Source organism: Cetorhinus maximus, chromosome 11 (genome assembly GCF_964194155.1).
Source record: "Cetorhinus maximus chromosome 11, sCetMax3.hap1.1, whole genome shotgun sequence".
NCBI classification, from domain to species: domain Eukaryota; kingdom Metazoa; phylum Chordata; class Chondrichthyes; order Lamniformes; family Cetorhinidae; genus Cetorhinus; species Cetorhinus maximus.
The window spans coordinates 14,042,525-14,066,196 of record NC_135889.1 but is presented as its reverse complement, the minus strand read 5'-3'; the positions used below and the strand labels follow the sequence as shown (position 1 = coordinate 14,066,196).

Below are 23,672 nucleotides of genomic sequence, written 5' to 3'. Positions count from 1 at the left end.
TAAATAATGGAGAGAGAGAGAGAATGTGCGAGTTAGCGGCGCTCATTATCGTCAGATGTCTGCCCCAATCTTTGGTTTGTCTCATTGGCCACGAACTGTGCACTGAGAGCAGACAAGGCAGTCAGCTGGTGGGTGGCTTGGCGCTCCTCGGCATTGCCAAGGCAACCAAGCCAGTGGAGACGCTTCCTCCAAAACAAGAGGGAGTGGGGGGGTTCAGAAAAGGCCGAGAAAGTGGTTCGCCTGTACTTGCTCATGCATCGAGAGCTCAGGTTCGCACTGTAGCTTTACAGCTGGGAAGGACACATGACTACCAAATGGGAGGAGAGTGATTTCACCTTGAAACCAAATTCACCTAGTTACCAATACAATTATCATTAGGCCCCTAATCCACAAGGAGGGTCAATTAGAAATCGCCATTTACAAACAGAATGGTTAGAGTCAAGCTGATGGGGAGGTGGAAATCTCCCATGAGACTTTTAAGCAAAATAAATCCCCTGCCCGCCCGCCCCCTTCCCTCCCACCCCCCTACCCCCCACCACGTCTGTCTGTTCAGCCAGCCTGCGTAGACAAGGTCCAAGCGAGCTACTTATAAATTAGTTAATTCACATCTATTCCAGTCCAGTTCAGCTGAGAAAGTTTGGGGAGGAGCACGTTTTAACAGGGGAGGGGGGAGGAGGGGTGCAGCCAGCTCCCACAAGCCTCGCTGCGGCTGCACTTGGTTTGCTCAAAATGGCGCCAGCGACTACCGATCCTTCTGGTGCTTGTGGAGAGGCACTGGGCACATGGGCACAAAGGGACAGGGCCCATCAGCAACCATGTCTTCGCATCGTTCAAACTTCACCACTTTGGATGTCCTCTTCAAAAGGGAAGCAGCCAGCGACTCTGTACAGTACTGCTCCATTAAAAAACTCCACTTGGCTACAAGAGCTGAAAAACGCCCACAACAGGTTGGCACTGGGCGGGCCTGATGATAACCTGGTTGGTTGCACATTGTAGAACTTGCAGAAACTGAGTTCCGACCACCATTTACTTCTCCTTGCACGTTGTCTCGACCTGTCCTTGCCCCCACATCGGTTTGTTTGAGCAGCAGAACACTGACAATATGGAGATGGTCCCTAGTGGGAGTTGGAGTCCAAGGTTGGAAGGCCAATTGGTTTACGAGTGGACCAAGTGTTCTCACTGTGAAGGCTTGGAAGGTGGTCTCAAGTTTGTAATCCCCTTTGGTTTCCATGGCAACAGAAATCCAAATGCGATTTAAATCAGTAATCGTTTGGCAGTGTCTAACTGACCGATAGACTGGGTAAGGCAAACCAAGATATAGAGTGTGTGTGGGTGTGTATACATCTATATATATATATATATATATGTTATATATATATATATATATATAGCTAGAGAGAGAGAGAGAGAGAGAGAGAAAAAAAGAGAGTGTGTGTATGTGTGTGTGTGCAAACGTGTATGCACACATGCTCAATGCAACATGGCAACAAGTCAACCACATATCTGTGCTCTTTAGAAACAGGTCCTTCTCCCTCTAACAGTCATGCCATGGTGTTGTGTAGGGTTGGGTGTCTTCTCAAACATGTCTCTTCATGTGAAGAGCGAGGTGATCCGATCGGGAGAAACACCTGAAAACGAAATAAAGAAAATTGATCTCATCAAAATACAAACAGCCCAACCGTGTGTATGCTTCACCGCATTACCTCAATCATCCGGGTTCACACACAAACCATGGCCATCTTTTCTCTTCCCATGTAAAATGCAGCCATTTTGTCCCACTCCCCAGCCTAGGGGTTTGCTCCCCCCCCCTCCCCCCTCCCCCAGAACTTCTCCAGAATTTTTTGGAAAAATTTACATAAATGAAAACCAAGAGGACCGGGAGTTGGGAACTCAATTTCCGCTTTTTGCACCCTTCGTGGTGGTGGTGGTGGTCGGTTGGGGGGGGGGGGGGGAGAGGGGAGGGCGGGGTGGGGGGGGGTTGTGTGTGTGTGTGTTGCAGTTCACTCAGGGAGTCAGAGTTGCTGTGGCAATGCACACTTTCCCATGCATGTTGTACTCTGGAGCTATGGATAGTGATGGCAGAGGCTCCATCACATGGCTGATCAGGAATCTCTCATTCCTTGGCCATCAAGCGCTGGGGTGGGACTCGAACTCAGAGCTACAGCCCCAGAGTCCTAAACGATCATCCCTTTATCTTAAGGCTGTGTCCTGTCTTTTGGATTCCCCAGCCAGCTGAATCAACCTCTCAGTTTCTACCCTCAAGCCCCTTCAGAATCTTGTATATTTAAAAGAGATCACATCTCATTTTTCGGGGCTCCACAGAATAAAGATGCAATTTACTCAACCTCTCGTCATAGGACAACCCCTTCCCCTTTGCAGTATACACTGTTTAACAACACAGCCACTTCCACCATTCTATCTGGCGATCCTTTTCAACTTTCAAACACTCTTGTGTGAAGGACATCTTGAGATCAGTCTTAGATTTGCCATTTGCTGCTTTGAATCTGTTGGCTCCTTATCAAACTCTCCCAATTTAATTTAAAAAGTGTCTGTATATACTGATTCCATATCATTAACTGCCTTATAAAGTTCTCGAAGATCACTGCTCTGTTCGGCTCTGCCAGACTCTGTTTAGCTCTGTTTGGCTCTGCCAGGCTCGGTTTTGCTCTGTGAAAGGCTCCAATATTTTCTGCAAAACTCGCGGCAGCGGGAGAGGGGTGGGCCAGGCGGGCAGCAGGGGTAGAAGGGGGATGGGGAGGGCCTGGCAGGGAGAGGAGGGGGGTGTGCGACAGGGAGAGGGAGAACTGAGAGAACAAATATGAGAAAAAAAAATCAGGGGGTGACAGCACAGGACAGCAGGTTGGTGATTTGTTGTTAAGAGGACCCAGAAGTAAAGGCAGGTACCCGAAGGAGTTCAGGGACAAACTAGCAAAGAGGAGTGTCAGTGCCAGGAGCAAAGTTAAACAAAATTAAAATGGCATCAGCACAAGGGCAGGTGCTGAGTGTTGAGTAGCTGGTGAGTTTTTTTTTTAAAAAGTATTATACTGCAGACTATTTCTGTAACATTTACCTAGTCTAATAAATAGATGAATGGCAGGGCACCTCAGTCCTGTGGAATGCACATCCAGTTCCACCTGGGAACTCCCAGACGCTTATCTCCTGGGCAATCACATTTGCAGGAAGTATACTTGGCTAGAGTTCCAGGTTTTGGAGCTTGAGCAAGAGCTGGTGTAATTGTGTCACATGCACTGTGCATTTCTGAATGTGGTCACCCCACAGCTTAACAGTGCGCAGGCAGAGAAGGAAGGGGTCAAGGAGTCGAGTACCAGGCAGGTCATGCAGGATTCCCCTAAGTGCATGTCGGTCCCCAACCGATAGTCACCTGTGAGCATGATGGAAAGTGTAGCCAGAGCCCAGTCCGCAGCCCCACAGGAGATTCAGCTGTACGGGGGAGTGGGAGGAAGTTTGGGAAAGCAATAGTGTCAGAGGGTTCAGAAATAGCAGCTGAATCCATGGTTGGAGAGGTGGAACAGGAGGCGGTGAGGGGGTAAGATTTTCTTTAGCATTGGGACCACTTCAACAGAAGCAAGACACGGAGGGTTTGAACAAACTTGGTGAGGGGGGGGGGGGGGAGATGGTCACCAAGTTGTGGCGTCGGAAAAGAGAAACAAGGTGCAGAAAGGATTAGGAGGCGCAGTTAACATTGGATTCAGAAATAGTAAGGTATTAGGTGGGGTCAGAACAAGCAGGAATGCAATAAGGTTTACAGTGCATGGGTGGAATTTGACTGCCCTGTTTCGGCGGGGGCTGGGCCCTAAAATGCGACGAGCCCTTCAAAAGTCCATCGACTTTGGCGAGACATAAAAGTCCGCTGACATAAAATTCCACCCCATGTATGTGAATGCACAAAGTGTGGTAAATAAGGTTGGTGAAATGCAGGCACAGATAGTCACATGGAAATAACAAAGACCTGGCTCAAAAAAGAGCAGGGACCGGGGTACAAAATATTCTGGGATACAAGGTGTTCAGGAAAGATAGGGAAGGGAAGAAAGAAAGGAGAAGGGGCGGCAGTATCGTTCAAGGAGAATATTCCAGTGCTGGAGAGAGAGGATATCCTAGAGGAGTCAAGAACAGAATCTATTTGGATACAGTTAGGAAACAATCAAGGTACCGTTAAATCCGCTACCAAGTAGTAGGAAAGATAGAAACAGATTTGCAGGAAAACTCGAGAGGGGTACAAAAACATTAGAGTCATTATGATGGAGGACTTTAATACATATTTGGATAGTAATAGTATAAAGGACAGAGAGAGGGGAAGAGTTTTTGAGGTATGTCCAGGAGAATTTTCTCGATCAGCATGTTTCCAGTCCAACAAGAGGCATCGCTGGATCTGATTCTGGGAAATGAGGTGGGTCAAATGGATCAAGTGGCACTGGGGAACATTTAGGCACCAGTGATGATTGTGCTGTAAGGTTTAGGTCATTTACTGAAAAGGACAAGGAGCATTCTAGAGTAAGAATACTTCATTTGAAGAGTGCCAGTTTCAATGGGGTGAGAAGAGATCTGGCCCAGGTAAACTGGAATTCAAGACTGGCAGGCAAAACTGTAATGGAGCAATGGGCTGTCTTTAAAGAGGCGATGACCCGGGTAGAGTCAAGGTACATTCACACAAGGGAGGTGCAAAGGACTGAGGTACCTGGGGGTATATGTGCACCAATGGTGGCAGGGTGGATTGAGAAAGTTGTTAAAAAAAACCATATGGGATCCTGAGCTTTATAAATAGAGGCAGAGAGCACAAGAGCAAGGATGTTATGAAGAACCTTTATAAAAACACTGGTTCAGCCTCTAATGGAGTATTATGTCCAAATCTGGGCACTGCACTTTAGGGAGGATGTGAAGGCAATAGTGAGATTGCAGAAATGATTTACTGGAATGGTTGAGGGATGAAGGACTTCAGTTAAGTGGCTAGATTGAAGAAGCTAAGGGTTATTCTCCTGGTTGAGAGGAGATTTGATAGCAGTGAGGAATCTAGACAGAGTAGATAGAGGGAAACTGTTCCCATTGACTGAAGGGTGGAGAACTGGAGCACGCTGATGAGATTGGCAAATGAAGCAACAGTGGCACAAGGAGTGGTTAGGATCTGACATTGCCTGAGAGTGGTGGAATCAGATACAAGTGCAGCTTCAGCAGGGAATTGGATAAGCACCTGAAGAAAAAACATTTGCAGGGCTATGGGGAGAAGGACAGGGGACTGAGCCTAGCCAAGTTGCTTTTGAGGAGAGCTGGCATGGACAGGGCAGGCCAAATAGCCTCCTTCTGTGCTGACACCATTCTATAATGATTCTATATCATTGCTATCTATGAGACCTTGCTACGTGCAAATAGGCTGCCACTTCTTCACTACAACATGATGTCACTTCAAATATAAAATGCCTTAGGACATCATACTGTCATGGAATATGCTATACAAATATGCAAGCGAGAAGGGAGAGAGAGAGAGAGAGAGAGAATCAGAGAATGCAGAAAAGAGAAAAATACCAAGAGAAAGCGAGAAGAAAGAGAGCGATATAGAGTGAGAGATAGAGAGCGACAGCAGGAACTATGCCAAATGCGCATGAGAGGAGAGAGAGGAGAGAGAGAAAGAGGAGAGAGAGAAAGAGAGAGAGGAGAGAGAGAGAGGGAGGAGAGGGAGAGAGGAGAGAGAGTGGAGAGAGAGAGAGGAGAGAGAGAGAGGGAGGAGAGGGAGAGAGGAGAGAGAGTGGAGAGAGAGAGAGGAGAGAGAGAGAGGAGAGAGAGAGAGAGAGAGAGAGAGGGAGGAGAGGGAGGAGAGGGAGAGAGGAGAGAGAGTGGAGAGAGAGAGAGGAGTGAGAGAGAGGGAGGAGAGGGAGAGAGGAGAGAGAGTGGAGAGAGAGAGAGGAGAGAGAGAGAGGAGAGAGAGAGAGAGAGAGAGAGAGGGAGGAGAGGGAGAGAGGAGAGAGAGTGGAGAGAGAGAGAGGAGAGAGAGAGAGAGAGAGAGAGAGTGGAGAAAGAGAGAGAGAGAAGACAGACACTCTGGAAATGGAGGACCATATATTCCGCGGATTTGCTGGGTGAAGAGGCAGGTGGGTGGCGATCTGTTCAGCAGATGGCACCATGAGCAGGTGTGGATGTGGCTCCTCACCAGCTGGCATGCCAACTGCAATCAAGCAATCAGTGGGCATCTGATCAGACCGAATGCTCTCCAAACCCTCTGCACACACACACTCCAACGTCTCCCCGCCCCCACTAGCTTCAGCTTGGCCTAGCGCACCACATCGACACCTGATTAAGTTATTAGACCGAATTAATGACAGGCTGCACAGTTGTCGGCAGGGAGCTCACGCCACACAATGCAGACTGCCAGTTCAACACTGCACTCATGGCTTCATTAACTGAACTCAGCTAATGGGAAATAGATGACAGCACAAGATGGGAAGAGTCAATAAATTATTCATAATTGCACCCGTGCATTAACAACCCCACAGGCAGTTGTTAGGTCAGCAAAGACAGCAAAGAGCCTAATACAGAGATGGTGTGAATGAAAGAGAAGACACACACATATAGAAAAATAGAGAGAACGAGAGAGAGAAAATGAGGATGAACGAGAATCAGAGCATATGAGAGTATCACCGAGAGAAAAAGAAAGAGCAAGAGAGAGAGAGAGAGAGAGAGGGAACAAGAGAGAGAGAGTGACAGAAAAAGGATCAAGAGGGAAAGTCAGGAATGGAGAAAGTCAGACAGAGAGCAGGGAGATGATGAAAGCCAGACACTGGAGTGTGATGTACAGGAGCAGTCTGCTCACAGTATGGTAGCACAGCCACTGGCCAGCTGACTTTTTGGCACGATGCCACTGGAAGGCTCCAAGGTGTCGGAGTTGGGCAGCTGCCAGGGTAATAAAAATACTGCTCAGTGATGCTCTGATAATGTGCCGCCGGCTTATTTACTGCATCTTGTTTACTCCTCACGTTCATGGAGCCCACAGGAGGTGGGGAGGGGTGGGGTTGGAGAGATCTAGTGCCGCTCCAACTCGGATCACTGGATGGAATCTGGCGTCTGAAAGGAGTCACAGCCTTTGAGATGGCCCTGCCAATTACCCACAGTTTGGTTAAAAGCAGAGTGTACCTGACCCCACCCCCCTCCCCCCCCTCCCCCCCTCCCCCCCGCCAACCTGAAAGCTCTCCAGTAGAAAGGCAGACAGGGGATCAGTTTCAGACAGGCACGGCACAGCCAGTCACACGCACTGTCCAATGGACATCGCCATGCGAGAGGAGAAGGGATTGACCTTTCCACTATGTGAACTGGAGGAGGCCATGGAGCTCCTCTCGTATCGAGCCCAAGAGCCGACGTGGAAACAGCCGACCCCTCCGAGGGTCACCACAAGTCCACCCGCCGAGATTCTCCCCGCCTCAAAACTCGAGAGAACGCACATGTAGGTTTGCCAACTCTGGTTGGACATGTTTCCGGAGGTTTTGTCATGTGACCTCCTACCGCCAACACCTCCCCACCCCCACCCAACACGTTTGGTCACAGGAAATGATCATCCTCATGACATTCTGCCACGGTCCCCCATTTAAGATGGAGATGAGGAATTTCTTCGGTCAGGGTTAGTCTTTGGAATTCACTTCCACAGACAGCAGTGGGGGCTGGGTCATTGAATATATTCAGGGATGGGTTAGACAGATTTTTGATCGACAAGGGTCGTGGGAACAGGCAGGAAAGGCCACAATCAGATCAGACATGATCGTATTGAATGGCGGAGCAGGCTCGAAGGGCCATGTGATCTACTCCTATTTCCTATTCTAACTTCTATATTCAAACAGCCTTTTCTCTCCCAACTCCTGTAACTAACAAACACCAAGCGTTGGGCAAAAATTTTTTTTTTTTAAAAAACGTTCTCCTGAATTTATCCCCTAAATTGTCTCCGATTAGGTTTTGCTCAATTCTATTGCAAACTGGTTATAATGCGAACAACTGGTTTTGGACACTCTGGACTAGGACCCCTGGGGGAAGGACCAGGGAGGAGGACAGGTTCCAAGAGAGAGAGCCGCAGCAAGATGCCACGGGAGTAAATTGAATTTGCATATTTGCTCCACATAGCCTGAATTCAGAAAGCCTTGCTCATTCATCCGACAAGCTACCCTCGCGAGTCACCGCACTCTGCATCCCACCCACCCTCACATCCTGCCCACGCCCACTCCCCATCGCCCTCACCCTGTTCGCCACCCATATTATAAAGGGGGGGGTGTTTGTGTGACATCTCACCTGTCGCAGTGGTTACATTTGAACGGCTTGGCTCCCGTGTGTTTCCGATAATGTCGGGTGAGCTCGTCACTTCGTGCAAAACGCCACTCACAACCTTCCCACGAGCACTTGTATGGCTTCTCACCTGCAAGGGAGGCAATTCAGAAAAACCCGTTATCCAGGTAGGCAAACTCTACGTTTAATCACAACGCTGGGGGGAGTGTACTACAGGGGCACCAAACAGAATAGATTCTTGGGCCTGCAGCACACCGCGGCAGGACACAGACCTGGGCCTGCAGTGCACCACAGAGCCAGGATACAGACCAGGGCCTGCAGCACACTGCACCAGGACGCAAACCAGGGCCTACAGCACACTGCACCAGGACACAGACCTGGGCCTGCAGTGCACCACAGAGCCAGGATACAGACCGGGGCCTGCAGCACACTGCACCAGGACACAGACCGGGGCCTACAGCACACTGCACCAGGACACAGACCAGGGCCTACAGCACACTGCACCAGGACACAGACCGGGGCCTACAGCACACTGCACCAGGACACAAACTGGGGCCTACAGTACACTGCACCAGGATACAGACCAGGGCCTGCAGCACACTGCACCAGGACACAAACCGGGGCCTACAGCACACTGCACCAGGATACAGACCAGAGCCTGCAGCACACTGCACCAGGACACAAACCAGGGCCTGCAGCACACTGCACCAGGACACAGACCGGGGCCTACAGCACACTGCACCAGGACACAGACCAGGGCCTGCAGCACACTGCACCAGGACACAGACCGGGGCCTACAGCACACTGCACCAGGACACAAACTAGGGCCTGCAGCACACTGCACCAGGACACAGACCGGGGCCTACAGCACACTGCACCAGGACACAGACCGGGGCCTACAGCACACTGCACCAGGACACAGACCGGGGCCTACAGCACACTGCACCAGGACACAGACCGGGGCCTGCAGCACACTGCACCAGGACACAAACCGGGGCCTGCAGCACACTGCACCAGGACACAAACCGGGGCCTGCAGCACACTGCACCAGGACACAAACCGGGGCCTACAGCACACTGCACCAGGACACAGACCGGGGCCTACAGCACACTGCACCAGGACACAGACCGGGGCCTGCAGCACACTGCACCAGGACACAAACCAGGGCCTGCAGCACACTGCACCAGGACACAAACCGGGGCCTACAGCACACTGCACCAGGACACAAACCGGGGCCTACAGCACACTGCACCAGGACACAGACCGGGGCCTGCAGCACACTGCACCAGGACACAGACCGGGGCCTGCAGCACACTGCACCAGGACACAGACCGGGGCCTGCAGCACACTGCACCAGGACACAAACTGGGGCCTACAGCACACTGCACCAGGACACAAACCAGGGCCTGCAGCACACTGCACCAGTACACAGACAGGGGCCTACAACACACTGCACCAGGACACAGACCGGGGCCTGCAGCACACTGCACCAGGACACAGACCGGGGCCTACAGCACATTACACCAGGACACAAACCAGGGCCTACAGCACACTGCACCAGGACACAAACCAGGGCCTACAGCACACTGCACCAGGACACAGACCGGGGCCTGCAGCACACTGCACCAGGACACAAACTGGGGCCTACAGCACACTGCACCAGGACACAAACCAGGGCCTGCAGCACACTGCACCAGTACACAGACCGGGGCCTACAACACACTGCACCAGGACACAGACCGGGGCCTGCAGCACACTGCACCAGGACACAGACCGGGGCCTACAGCACATTACACCAGGACACAAACCAGGGCCTACAGCACACTGCACCAGGACACAAACCAGGGCCTACAGCACACTGCACCAGGACACAGACCGGGGCCTGCAGTGCACTGCACCATCTAAATCTGCACTGCTTTCATATAAGAACTAATCATTGTAAGGTTACAGTTTTCATACCTTTCAGGAATACAAGGCAACTGCCATAGACTGCCTCTATTTTTTGAATTGACCTTTAACTGGCCAAAGGTGAATGAACCAAGCAGTGGATATAAAAAGTTTTGTTTCCTTATTTGTATTTGAACTATCTCCTGTACATCAGGCCTGAAAGTGCTTAGGAGGCACAGGGAACTGGTTACAACTGGCCCAGAAACAGAAGCCGAGCTGAATTGCAATGGTGTTTCCAAGAATACTGGCCTGTTTACTTTGCAAACAACAGAGCAAGTATTGCAATAGCACATAAGGAGGCATTCAAAAATAAAAATGGTCTTCCCAGGAAAGAGAAGGGAAGACTTGTGTTTACATAGTGCCTTTCACAAACTCAGAACGTCCCTGTACGCTTTACAACCAGCATACTTTGAAGTGTAGTCACTGTTGTAATGTAGGAAATGTGGCACCATTTGTGCACAGCAAGCTCCCACAAACAGCAATGAGGAAGAGAGCAGATGAACTGTTTCAGTGATGCTGATTGAGGGATAAACATTGGCTGGCAAACTGGGGTGAACTTGCTGCTCTTTGTCCAAATTGTGATTTTTTTTATATCCAGCTCAGAGGGCAGACCTCAGTTTAACATCCCATCCATACAGAACCAAATCGAGGGTCATTGCTCTGATTGTCACAAGCAGTGCCCGATATCTGGCAGTATGGAAGGACATTAATGCTACAGATGAACGATTTTCTTCTATGGGTTAATGATTTGTCACCCAGTTGTACAGTTCCATTAATTTCAGGTCCTAGTTATGGAACGAGTCTCTTGAACGTTTTGATGATGACGGGGAATCTTGACTGGAATATTAAAATCGGCAGTTGCGCACCATGGGCGGAAGTTTCTGTGCCTGCTGATGGCGGGCATCATGGCGGCTGTGAACGGAAAATATGGCGGGAAGGCCAAAAATCGGTTTCACGATGTCGTGAGATCAGTTTGCAATCACCCGCTCTGCCCATCAATGGCGGGCCACGATCCCCACCATCGGACATTGGGAATTTCATTGTAATGCAACTGCATATCCTTATAAGGCCAGCCGGCCGGAATCATCCCCTCCTGGCTGGATCATCCAAGCATGTCAGCGTGATGACGGTGATGAGGCCCTTGCACTGGCCAGACAAGGCAGGCCCACTCTGGAGGCCCTCATAGCTGCTAGATTTGTGGAGGATGATGACGACATGCAGTGAGGTGACCCCATAGATCCTCACATTACATCTGTGAACATTTGACTCCAGTCTGGCTGATGGCAGTGCACATACCCTCTGTGAGAATGCTCCTTTCATGGAGACGCAGTGGAGCCCCTAATAGTCGCTCGATTACAGCAGAATGATGACGACTCTGTGATCAGGGTCATATCATGAAGACACAGCCATGAAACTTTAAATGCACTCGATCCTTTGTCAGCCTTCAGCACCTGACCCCTTCAGGAGCACAGCGTCAATGGTCACTGATGCTGAAGAGATGGGGGCAGCCCCACACCTTAAAAGGTGCTGAGAGCACAGAGAGAGAATGAAAGAACTCTGTGACGCCTGCCCACGACATTCTGGCAGCAATGTCCAGCACCATCAAAGTGCAGGCATCACTGATGTGTCCAGAGAGTGAGGCCAGACCATCACTTTGGTCTGAAGGCTGCACAGAGAACAGGGAAGAGGCCCTGGACTGAGACACCTGCCTTTATCTTGTGCAGAAAGGTTTCACAAGTGACACAAACACAGCTCATCAGAACAAGGAGCCATAGGCAGAGAGACGTTCTTGGGAGTTTATCGACAATAATGAACATTATGTACAAGTGATCAACACCCGTGCCCAGGCTGTGCAACTGCATCTTCTTAACCTCCCTAACCCTGGTGCTATATCTTGGTGCTCCCCGGATATCCACAGCAGGGGTGGAGGCAGTCTGTGATGACCATGTCGGGCATCCTCTGGGGGTGCCCTGAGACCTGGAGGGCCCCGGCCTGCTTTCAGGGTCCAGCTGTGTGGCAGTGACATCCTCCTCAGCCTGTGGAGCTGAAGCTGCTGAGGTCACAGGAAGAGGGTATTCAGATGCACTGGACATGCCCGGAGTCACCTGGGTGGATGGGCCCGGAGGGTGCATCTGCTGATTCTCCTCCCTATGGGTCCGAGGGCCCCAGGCTGACTCCTTGAGGAGAAGGGGAAGTAAGATCGGCCTGGAGTGAGATGGAGCTGCCCCACACCCCTCTCATGTTGACACTGTTGGAGGCCAACTATGGCATCAGTGATGGAGTTGAGCCCATACAGCAGTGCAGGAGCAACGTCCTGGACCAAGGTCAACCACTGTTGACCTCAGCGCATTGGCATGCCGGCATCACCTCAGACCAAAGGCAGACGGATGCCTCCATTGTGTCTTGCAATCTGAGGAATGCAGCGGACATCCCTTCCTGATGTTCCTGAGCTTGCCTTTGCAGCTCCAGCAACTGTGACATGACTGAGTCCAGATGTTCGTCATCTGACTCAGACTCAGCAAATTTCTGGCCTCCAGCAGTCCTCTGAGTGCCGGGGACCTGGGAAGTCCCTGCTGCCGTCTGCTGTGGATCAGACAGCGCAATGTGCTCACCAGATTGTGATCCTGAGGCTACTGTAAAGCTAGGTCCCACCCAGGTGTGTGTCCCTGCGCTGGTGGAGGGTGTGGGTGAGCGCTGTGACGGGTCTTCAATGAGGATGTCATCAGATTCCTCTTCTGAGGTTTCTTCAGGACTTGATTGGAGGCCCTGGGTCATGGACTCTGTCGGCTGTTTCCCAGATGTGCCTGTGGAAGCAAGGGGAGATAATTAGTGCATGGCAGTGGCCTGTGAAACAGGAACATCTCTCACAGCATGGTTGTCTCACGGAGGTTGCACTGCTGGATCCTTACTTGGTAGAGCACCGCTGACCTCACCGTCAGCACAGGAATGGTCCAGATTTTGGCCAGCCAGCTGGATAGCTCTGTTTTCAAAGTCCAAGAGGACCTTGATTTCAGGCATTCCTCCACTGGTCTGGGACTTTTCCCTTTTGTTGTGTGCCAGCTTGTCCTATATGAATAGTGATGGGGAAAGTATAAGCAGGACACCTGCCAGGCCAGATGATAAGTATGCCTGGCATGTGTGGGTGGTGAGTGGTCCCATGGGTGGGATGAGGACAATGAAGGTGTGTGTGAGAGAGTGAATGGTGATGTCCCTGGAGCTGGCAGTGAGTGAGGGCCCTGTGGATGTGTGATGGGTTTGTGAATGTGTGAGTTGAGAGTGATGAGAAGAGTGACTTAACCTGGAGGAACAGAGGAGATCATTCATCCTCTTGTAGCACTGGGTGTCTGTCCTCTTTTGAAGGGTGTTGGCACTGACCACTGCTGACACCCCCTCCCAAGCCGGATTGGTGACATTACTGCCCCTCCTGTGGCCAGAGCGGGGGTAGAGGGCGTCATGACGGGCCTCCGCGGCATCCAAAAAGTGCTCGAGGGACAGATCATTAAACCGAAAACCGAGGGACTGCAGTCTTCTTGTCTTTCGGGTCCATGTCTTCCGTGCAGCAGTCCTGTGCTGAAAGCACTGAGAGGTGTCCGCGTGGCTGTACTTTAAACATGGCCCCCGGTGTGATGAAGCAGCGAGGTGACTGCATGGGGGGGTTAATGAGACCCCGCCCGCCATTGAAACAGCATGTTTCCCGGGAATGCATAATCAACGAGGTTGGATTTGGACAATTCGGCATGAAAAGCCGCCATTATGGTCGGTGGGTAAAACTTCCTTTTTCCCGCCTGTTTTCGCACATTGTGCAAATCTGGGACGATCCTGCCCCATGTGACTGAAACCCTTACCCTGCATCCAGAGAGAATCGCATATATTCACTTCCTCCACCACCGATGCACAATGGCAGTAGTGTGTAGAATCTACAAGGTCCACTCCCTCAACTCATCAACACTCCTTAGGCAGCGCCTTCCAAACAACCTCTACCACTTCGAAGGACAAAAGCAGCAGATACGTGGGAACACCATCACCTGGAAGTTCCCCTCCAAGCCACTCACCATCCTGACTTGGGAATGTATAGACGGTCCTTCACTGTCACTGGGTCAAAACCCTGGAACTCCCTCCCTAACAGCACTGTGGGTGTACCTACACCACATGGACTGCAGCGGTTCAAGAAGGCAGCACACCACCACCTTCTCAAGGGCAACTAGGGATGGGCAATAAATGCTGGCCCAGCCAGCGAAACCCACACCCCGTGAATGAATTAAAAAATATATATCTCACAAGTATGAGTAAATCAGGGTCACCCTGAACTCAGCAATTTTCCAGGATTTCTAGAAGCTTCTGGAGGTACAGCTGCAATCTCTCAAAATGTATTTGCGATTGGGCTTTTGGGAAGGCCCTCCAACAATCCTGAGGGCCTGTGGGAATACTGCTAGGATAATGCTAATGCCCCAAAAGATATCCCCAGCCGAGATGGGCAGGTTGATGGGAAGAGGCAGAGGGAGAGAGAGAGAGAGAGAGAGGAAGACAGACAGAGAGGGCGAGGGAGAGGGGGAGGCGAGACAGAGAGGGTGAGGTGGAGGCGAGACAGAGAGGGCGAGGGGGAGGGGGAGGCGAGGCAGAGAGGGCGAGGGGGAGCGGGAGGGGAGACAGAGGGTGAGGCGGAGGCGAGACAGAGAGGGGAGGGGGAGGCGAGGCAGAGAGGGAGAGGGGGAGGAGTGACAGAGCGGGAGAGGGGGAGGCGAGGCAGAGAGGGAGAGGGGGAGGCGAGACAGAGAGGGGGAGGGGGAGGCGAGGCAGAGAGGGAGAGGGGGAGGTGAGGCAAAGAGGGAGAGGGGGAGGCGAGGCAGAGAGGGAGAGGGGGAGGCGAGGCAGAGAGGGAGAGGGGGAGGGGGAGGCGAGACAGAGAGGGAGAGGGGGAGGAGAGTCAGAGAGGGAGAGGGGGAGGAGAGACAGAGAGGGAGAGGGGGAGGAGTGACAGAGAGGGAGAGGGAATCACGGAGACAGGAGTTTTCAGGCTGTCAATGTAATGCTTCCGTTCCTTCTCGGGAAAGGAACACGTTTCTGCTAAAAATGACATGATGAATGCAGCTCGGAAACGCAGGTGCCAGACTCTGCACCACTCGTGCGCCAGCTCACTTAATTGGAGGGTATTTTCTCTCTCCACCCACCCCCACCCCCGTCCAAAGGAGGAACAGCAGTCGAGCAGGCCCCGACATGCTGCCAGCCAGACAGACAGGCCCAGGCAATTACCGCTCCGTGCATGGTGCTGATGCAGTTGCCTAGCAACCCCCTCTGCCCATCCTCCACCCACACATCGACTGCTGCTATGACTAATTACAGGCCAGGCTCTTCTAGCAATTTTTCAAGCTTCTGTCATCAACCGATCCCCAGGGGGGCAGGAGGGCAAAAACGAGACAGGGAACGCGAGAGTGAGAGGGAAATAAAGCTTTTAGTGCCGCTCCATAATTTCGGTTTCGCGTATTTAACCGTGCCAGAGATTGACAAAATGAAACAAAAAGGAGCAAAACGGCTCCAGAGATTTTCGCTGCCTTTGGGGAAAAAAAAAGCGAGGCCCAAACATTCTCAATCCGATCTAACACAGTTAAAATGTACACTGTTAGGCCTCGAGTGAGTTATCAGCCAGGAATGCACTTCAAGTAAACAACAAATCATGAGCTACAGGTGACCGAGCACAGGAGCAAAGGTCAAGGTGGATTATCAGCATAGTGGACTCTATGATATTTGCTAACAAAACAAGAAAGCAGCTTCCATTCTTCACTGCGAGCAAACTCCACTCCCAGCCACTCTCTCCCCACCATCACCCGAGAGTGCTCACTGAGCATCTTAACCAGTAGCCCCCACCCCCCGCCCCCCCCACCATATCATGGGACAGAGCAGGGATTGAAAAACGAATGAATTTTAATGCCCAATTTACTTTTTCCAAACAATTAGGTTAAAGGGTGATGGGCGTTCCCATCCTCCACAGCATTTTACCAGCAGTTGGGAGCTTGAAGGTGTTCTCACTCTCCGAGATGTCACTGGCTCGGAGATAGGTCACAGCCAAGCACTGTGCAGTGTAATTGGTTGTATCAATAAAGAGAGACTTGATGGTGTTTCAGGGCACCTCCTTATTTGCTGGTATCCAGCAATGTCATCATCCACCCCAAATATTTATATATTTGGGAAGATCAAAACAACTATCACTTAGGGTGAAAATTGTACAATGTGCATTGCACCCAGAAAAAGACACTCATGGATCACCGATATCACTGTTCACAAGAAATAAAGGACTTGCATTTATATGGCACTTTAAATAACTTTGTGACATACCAAAGCAGCTGACGTACTTCTTAATTGTAGTCACTGCTGTAATGTAGGAAATGTGGCAGCCATTTTATGCACAGCAAGGTCCCAATGTGATGACAGCCAGATATTCTGTTTTAGTGTATGTTGGTCGAGGGATAAATAGTGGCCTGGACACCAGGGTGAACTCCCCTGCTCTGCTTCAAATAGTGCCATGAGATCCTTTACACCCACCTTTGAGGACAGACAGGGCCTCGGTTTAGCGTCCCACCTGACAGGCAGCACCTCAGACTGTGCAGCACTCCCTCGGCTTAGATTATGTGCTCAAGTCTCTGGAGTGGGATTTGAACCCACAACCTTCTGGCTCAGAGGTGAGTGTGGTACCAACTGACGCATGGCTAATGCAGTAATCGGAGCCCTATGATCCTCCCTGGAATGAGGGCTTTCCGACAATTTTATTCACAGTTTCACTCGGGCCCAGCATCGCGTCCTCCCAGGCGAGACACTGAACAGGTTGGGTGTAGAATATAGATCTGTATTCACTGTGCCAATGATGCATCTTCACCCTGATCACTGCACCAGTCTGATCTCTCCTTTCCTCTCTCCAACCCTTCCTCATCCTTTAACAACCCACTGAAATCTTTGACTGCTTTAAAAAGCTTCCTCAATTCAAAAGCAAAAGGAGAGTGAGGAAATTTAACTTCCTCAACCAGATCTTTCGCAGTTATGAAGCATGTTCAGAGTACACAGAGAAAGACAGGCTGAGGTATTCACTACTATCCAGAAATCACTCGCAAAGTGCTCCCATCAAAGCTGCATTGGTTTACACTTCCTGACCTCCAATTTAAATGACTGCACTGCATTACTTCCCAGTCAGTTTCCCTATTTTTATATTCCTTTTCTTCCACTCTCTTTTGTTAATTCTGTGCTGATCTCAGCAAGGTTGCCAGGAAATAGGGTAATTGCACAGTGTGGTGAGAATGTGGAACTTGCTACCAAATGGAGTCATTGAGGGGAATGGCATAGATGTATTTAAGGGGAAGCTAGATAAACGCACAAGGGACAAAAGAATAAGAACTAATTGGCAAGATGAAGTGGGGCGGGAGATGCAGCATGAGTACCAGCACAGGCCTGCTGGGCTGAATGGCCTGCTCTCGTGCAAGACAGCCTGTACGACAGACCACCTGCAGCATGCAGCACAGGCCTCAATCACTCCCAGCCAGGTTAAACAGAGCAAGGTGCAAGGCAAAGCCACCTCCGCATGGGCAAAAAAAAAACTCTCTCAAAAAGGGGCACCCTGCACTGTGCCAATGTGGAGACGTTTCAGTTGTGTGCCAGCCACAGGCATGGTCAACCCATAGCCAATTGATGTCGAATTAAAGGAGGCAGTTTTTTTTTCATTTTGCTGGGATCTCGAGGCCACTGTGCTAAGAACTGCCCAAACGCATTTCACGCTGGATTATTAAAGCCATTGGATCAAGGAGATTTTCATCCCGTCAGTCTGGGCTGTATTTGAATTCAGCTTCCAGAAATTTGGAGGGGCAATATAAATTAACAGGTTTAATTTTGAAGGGGCTGCAGGACCAGAGAGACCTGTACGCACACAAATCTTTTAACGGTGGCCAGACAAATTGAGAAGACTGTTGAAAAACAGCATATGGGATCCTTGCTGAATCTATTCATAAAATATGTGTAGATTACAAAAGCAAGAAACCAAAGGTAAACTTTTATGAATCACTGGTCTAACCTTAGAATCATAGAATGACTCAAATTTACAGCACAAAAAGGAGGCCATTTGGCCCATCGTGTCTGTGCTGGCCCCAAAAAAGAACTATTCAATCTAATCCTACCTTCCTGATCTTGGTCCGTACCCATGTAAGTTACAGCACTTCAAGCGCATACCCTACTTTTCTTTAAATTCAGTGAGGGTTTCTGCCTCTGCCACTCTTTTACGCAGTGAGTTCCAGATCCCACCACTCTCTGGGTGAAAAAAATTCTCTCCTAAACTCCCTTATAAACATCATACCAGTTACTTTAATTCTGTGCCCCCTGATTGTTGACCTCCCTGCCAAGGGGACAAGGTCTTTCCTACCCATTCTATCCAGGCCCCTCAAAATTTTATACACTTAATTAAATCTCCTGTCAGCCCCCTCTGTCCCAAAGAAAACTGCCCCACCTATCCAATCTTTCTTCATAGTTAAAATACTCCCAGCCTGGCAACATTGTCTGTATCCTTTGTAGTAGAGGACTGATGCTGAAATAGGGCACATCAAAGACATCCTACGGGATAATGGCTACCCTGATTAGGTCATTTCGTGCTGTACATCGCGCAAACTAATGAACGGGCCTAAGGCCGTCACATTTGGACCTGAAAAGTGCCCAGTCTACCTCAGATTACCCTGGAAGGGCAAGGTATCTGAAAAATTGGAGCAACAGGTGAAGCTAGCTGTTTCACACTGCTACTATGCAGTAGCAACACGAGTGGGGGTATTCACCATGAATAGGATGCTGCCATCATGCCAACCACACAAATGAGTAATGTGGCACATGAATTTCAGTGCCAGTGTGATGCTAGGTATGTAAGCTGTACGTCTCAAAGACTGGTGAATCGTATCAAACAGCGTGTCCCAGCCACTGTTTGCAATGGGCAAGGTAAGACCGTACCCAACCAGCCTGTGCTTGCAAGACTCCAAATGGAGCGTCCAACATCAATGTGATTCCACAATTAGACAACATTTGCTAAATAATCATCAGTGCACTATGCGTTACACTGAAAACCAATTTAAGCTTGTCAGTCGGGCTCGCAATGTGATGCATTTGCTTGTGCTGGAAGCTACATATATTAATACACAGGGCCCTGCTCTTTGTAGACAGAAAGAACACGTACATACAGTGTGTCTGTTTCAGCTAAACAAAATAAGTGATAGCCATTCGCTGGTTCATTCCTCAGGGCAATGCCTTGACCAGTGTCAAGCTGCCTGGTTTAAATTTCAAACAATGCTTGGCAGTTAACTGTCAGTCATAATAAACTGGGGCATTCTCCATGGCAATGCCGCTACCAGAGTCTACTTGCTAATTAATCAGTACTCACTTCTCATATAGTATAAAATTATTATTCCCCCCCGATATTGGTATTCTTGCGATTGTCCTGATGAGTGCAAGATGAAAAGTTTCGACAAAATGTCTTTTATCAGCAATACTCAAGTTCTGTACTTTCAAACAACTATATTGAACTCTATTTGCTACTTTTCTGCCCACCTGACCAGTCCATTGCTATCTTCCTGCAGTCTGCAGCTTTCTTCCTATCAACCACATGGCCAGTTTTTGTATCATCTGCAAATTTCTTATTCATGTCCGCTGCATTTAAGTTTAAATCATTGATACTTACCACGAAAAGCAGGGGGCTGAGTACAAAGCCCTGTGGAACCCTGATGGAAACAGCCTTCTATACACAAAAACACCCAGCAACTATTACCCTTTGCTTCCTGTCACTTAGCCAATTTTGAATCCACTTTCCACCTGCTATGCTCCCTTGGATTCCATGAACTTTTAATTTTCTGACCAGTCTGCTATGTGATACCTTGTCAAAAGCCTTGCTAAAATCTATGTAGACTACATCAAACCTGCTACTCTCATCAACGACCTTGTTACCTCCTCAAAAAAAAATCAATCAAGTTACTTGGGCATGACCCACCCTTAACAAATCCATGCTGACTGTCTTTGATTACTCTGTGCCTTTCAAATGCTGATTACTGTTGTCCCTCCAAATTTTTTCTTCCTCCCAGTGATTTGCCCAATACTGAGGTTCGGTTGACTGGTCAGTAATTACTTGATCTATCCCTTCCTCCCTTTTTCAACAATGGTACACCATTAGCAGTCCTCCAGCCTGTAGCCAGAGGGGATAGGGAACTGGCAGTCAGAGCCTCCACTATTACCATCCTTGCTTCTCTTTGCTGCCTCGGATACATTGCATCGGGCCCTGTCCATTTATCTGCTTTCAAAGATGCTAAACCCCTCATCTTCCCTTCCTTTCTGTGTTTATCCCACCAATATTTCACATCCTCCCTCTTTAACTACAGTGTCAATATCATCCCCTTCTTTCATGAATGCAGGCACAAAGGGCTCAGTAAGACCAATGCCTTGTCTCTACACACAAGATATCTTTTTGGCCTCCAATATGCCCCTGGGAGGTCTAGTTGGGCAGTGATAGCATCCCTACCTCTTGGTCTGAAGCTCTGGGTTCAAGTCCCACTTCAGGACTTGATGGCCATGAGAGGTGCATTCAAAACGTGGCCAAACAGGTTGATTATCAGCCTGCAAATCCTTTCGATACGCCTGATGGCAGGCAGTAAGAGCAGGAATAAAAGGGACAATAGCAACGTGGATACAAAATTAGCTGATAAATAGAAAGCAGAGAGTAATGGTCAATGGATATTTTTCGGGCTGGAGGAAGGTTTGTAGCGGAGTTCCCCAGGGGTCGGTATTGGGACCCTTGCTTTTCCTGATATGCGTTAATGATCTAGACCTTGGTGTGCAGGGGACAATTTCAAAGTTTGCGGATGATACAAAGCTTGGGAGTGTTGTAAAATGTGAGGGGGGCAGTGTAGAACTTCAAAAGGACATAGACAAGTTGGTGGAGTGGGCAGATAGGTGGCAGATGAAGTTCAATGTGGAGAAGTGTGAGGTGATGCATTTTGGTGGGAAGAACATGGACAGACAATACAAAATAAGGGGTGAAATTTTGAAGGGGGTGCAGGAGTAGAAAGACCTGGGTGTATATATCATAGATCATTGAAGGTGGCAGGACAAGTGGAGAGAGCAGTTAATAAAGCATACAGTATCCTGGGCTTTATTAATAGGGGCATAGAGTACAAGAGCAGGGAGGTTATGTTGAATTTATAGAAGGCACTCGTTAAACCTCAGCTGGAGTATTGTGTACAGTTCTGGGCACCACATTATAGGAAGGATGTGAACACATTGGAGAAAGTGCAGTAGAGGTTTACAAGAATGGTTTCAGGGATGAGAAACTTCCGCTGTGAGTATAGGTTGGAGAGGTTTGGACTGTTCTCCTTGGAGAGAAGGCGGCTAAGAGGAGATTTGATAGAGATGTTCAAAATCATGAGGGGGCTGAGCAGATTAGAAAGGGAGAAGCTGTTCCCACTCATAAAAGGATCAAGAACGAGGGGGCACAGGTTTAAAGTGATTTGCAAAAGGAGCAAATGTGACGTGAGAAAAAACTTTTTCACACAATAAGTGGTTCGGGTCTGGCGTGCACTGACTGGAAGTGTGGTGGAGACAGGTTCAATCGAGGTATTCAAGAGGGCATTAGATGATTATTTGAATAGAAACAATGTGCAGGGGTATGGGGAAAAAGCAGGGCAATGGCACTAGGTCATAATGATCAAATGATCATTTGGAGAGCCAGTGCAGACATGATGGGCTGAATGGTCTCCTTCTGTGCCATTTAAAATTGTGTAATTCTGAGTGTTTCCTATTAAGCCATACTGTCAAAGGCAATGGGAATCCACTGCAGTACTTTGCCAAACATAATCATGGGCCAATTCAACGGAAGTCCATGGTCACCAATGCCCTCTTAGGGCATGGTACCAGGCGGAGGAGGAATATGCCCCTACACTTTCCTTCGTTCCTCTATATTCCTCCTTTTACTCTTGATATATTTATAAGATATATATATTTATATATATTTTTAGATTATCATTGATTGTACTTGCCAATATCTTTTCATGCCCGCTCTTTGCTCTCCTATATTCCTTATTAATTTTCACCCCTGTGCTTTCTACATTCCTCTAGGCTTTCTGCAGCATTGAGCTCTCGCTACCTGACATAAGCTCCCTTGTTAACCTCATCTAAGCCTACATATTCATTGACATTGCTGAAAAAAGTACCAGTGTGATGCTAGATGTGTAGGCCGTACACCCCAAAGGCAGCGTGTCCCAGCCACTGTTCGCAACAGACAAGGTACAGACCGTACCCAGCCTGTGCTTGCAAAATTCAAAACACAGTGTCCAACATTAGATGTGGTTCCGCGATTGGACAACATTTGCTAAATAATCCTCAGTATGTTAAGAATTACGCTGACAACCAACTTAAGATTGTCAATTGGGCTCGCTGTGTGGTGCATTTGCGTGCACTGAAAGCTACATATCTTAATACACAGTGCCCTGTTCTTTGCAAACAGCAAGAACGTGTACATACATCGCGCCTGTTTCAGCTAGACAAAATAAGTGACAGCCATTCACTGACTCATTCCTCAGAGTAATTCACTGACCAATCAGGGCCAAACTGCCTGGTTTAAATTTCAAACAATGCTTGGCAGTTAACTGAGTCACATTGAGTTAACTGAGTGTGGTGCATTCTCTATGACAATGCTTCTGCCAATAAGTGTCCATTTGCCAACCAATCAGCACTCTTCACATATGGTCCAAATTATTGTTTGCTCCTTATATTGGAATTCTTATGAATGTCCTGATGAGTGCAAGATGAAAAGCTTTGATATGTCTCTCTTTTCATCAATACTCAAGTTCTATACTACCAAACGACTATTCTTTGACATCTGGGAGGTGGGGGCAGGTGATGGGTCTACATTTCGGTGACCTACCCTTTTTTGTGGGATTTGTTCTCAACTCTCTCCAGTCCTTGAAAGCCTCCCACTGCCCTGACACTGATTTACCTTTCAAGTAGCTGTTTCCAGACCATTTTTGCTAAGTTATATCTCAGTTTAGTAAAATTCACCTTTCTCCAATTGAAAACCTTTACTCCTCATCTATGTAGAACTGGAGAAAGAGCTGGAAGACAGGGGTGTGAAGATCAGTAGCCCAAAGACCCAATATGAATCATCAGTTTGAGCCTAAGGAAGTGCATCAGAGTGAAGGTGAAAAGATTACAGGTGAAGACTTGAAGGAGAGAGAGAGAGAGACAGGGAGAGAGAGAGAGAGAGAGGGAGAGAGTGAGAGAGAGAGCCCAAGTAAAATAGGAGAAGCTGAAGGCGATGACTCCTGGTCTATCTTTGTCCTTTTCCATAACTACACTAAATCAGACTGAATTATGATCACTATCACTAAAACCAGTCCCACTGATACCCCTTCTACCTGTTCAACTTCATTCCCGAACACTAAATCCTGAACTGA

The 23,672-nt window shown here is 49.0% G+C and overlaps 1 protein-coding gene across 1 annotated transcript in view; it reads right to left on the bottom strand.

Annotated features, from left to right (window-relative positions):
- Nucleotides 1-549: 549 nt before the first annotated feature.
- Nucleotides 550-23,672, bottom strand: part of LOC144686407 (Krueppel-like factor 7) — a 75,931-nt gene continuing 52,808 nt past the window's right edge. The window contains exons 3-4 of the mRNA XM_078551560.1: nt 8,281-8,404; nt 550-1,628 (exon numbers count right to left, since the gene is read on the bottom strand). Of these exons, the coding sequence (XP_078407686.1) occupies nt 1,577-1,628; nt 8,281-8,404 (176 nt within the window). The 3' untranslated portion in view covers nt 550-1,576. The remainder of the gene's footprint in view (nt 1,629-8,280; nt 8,405-23,672) is intronic.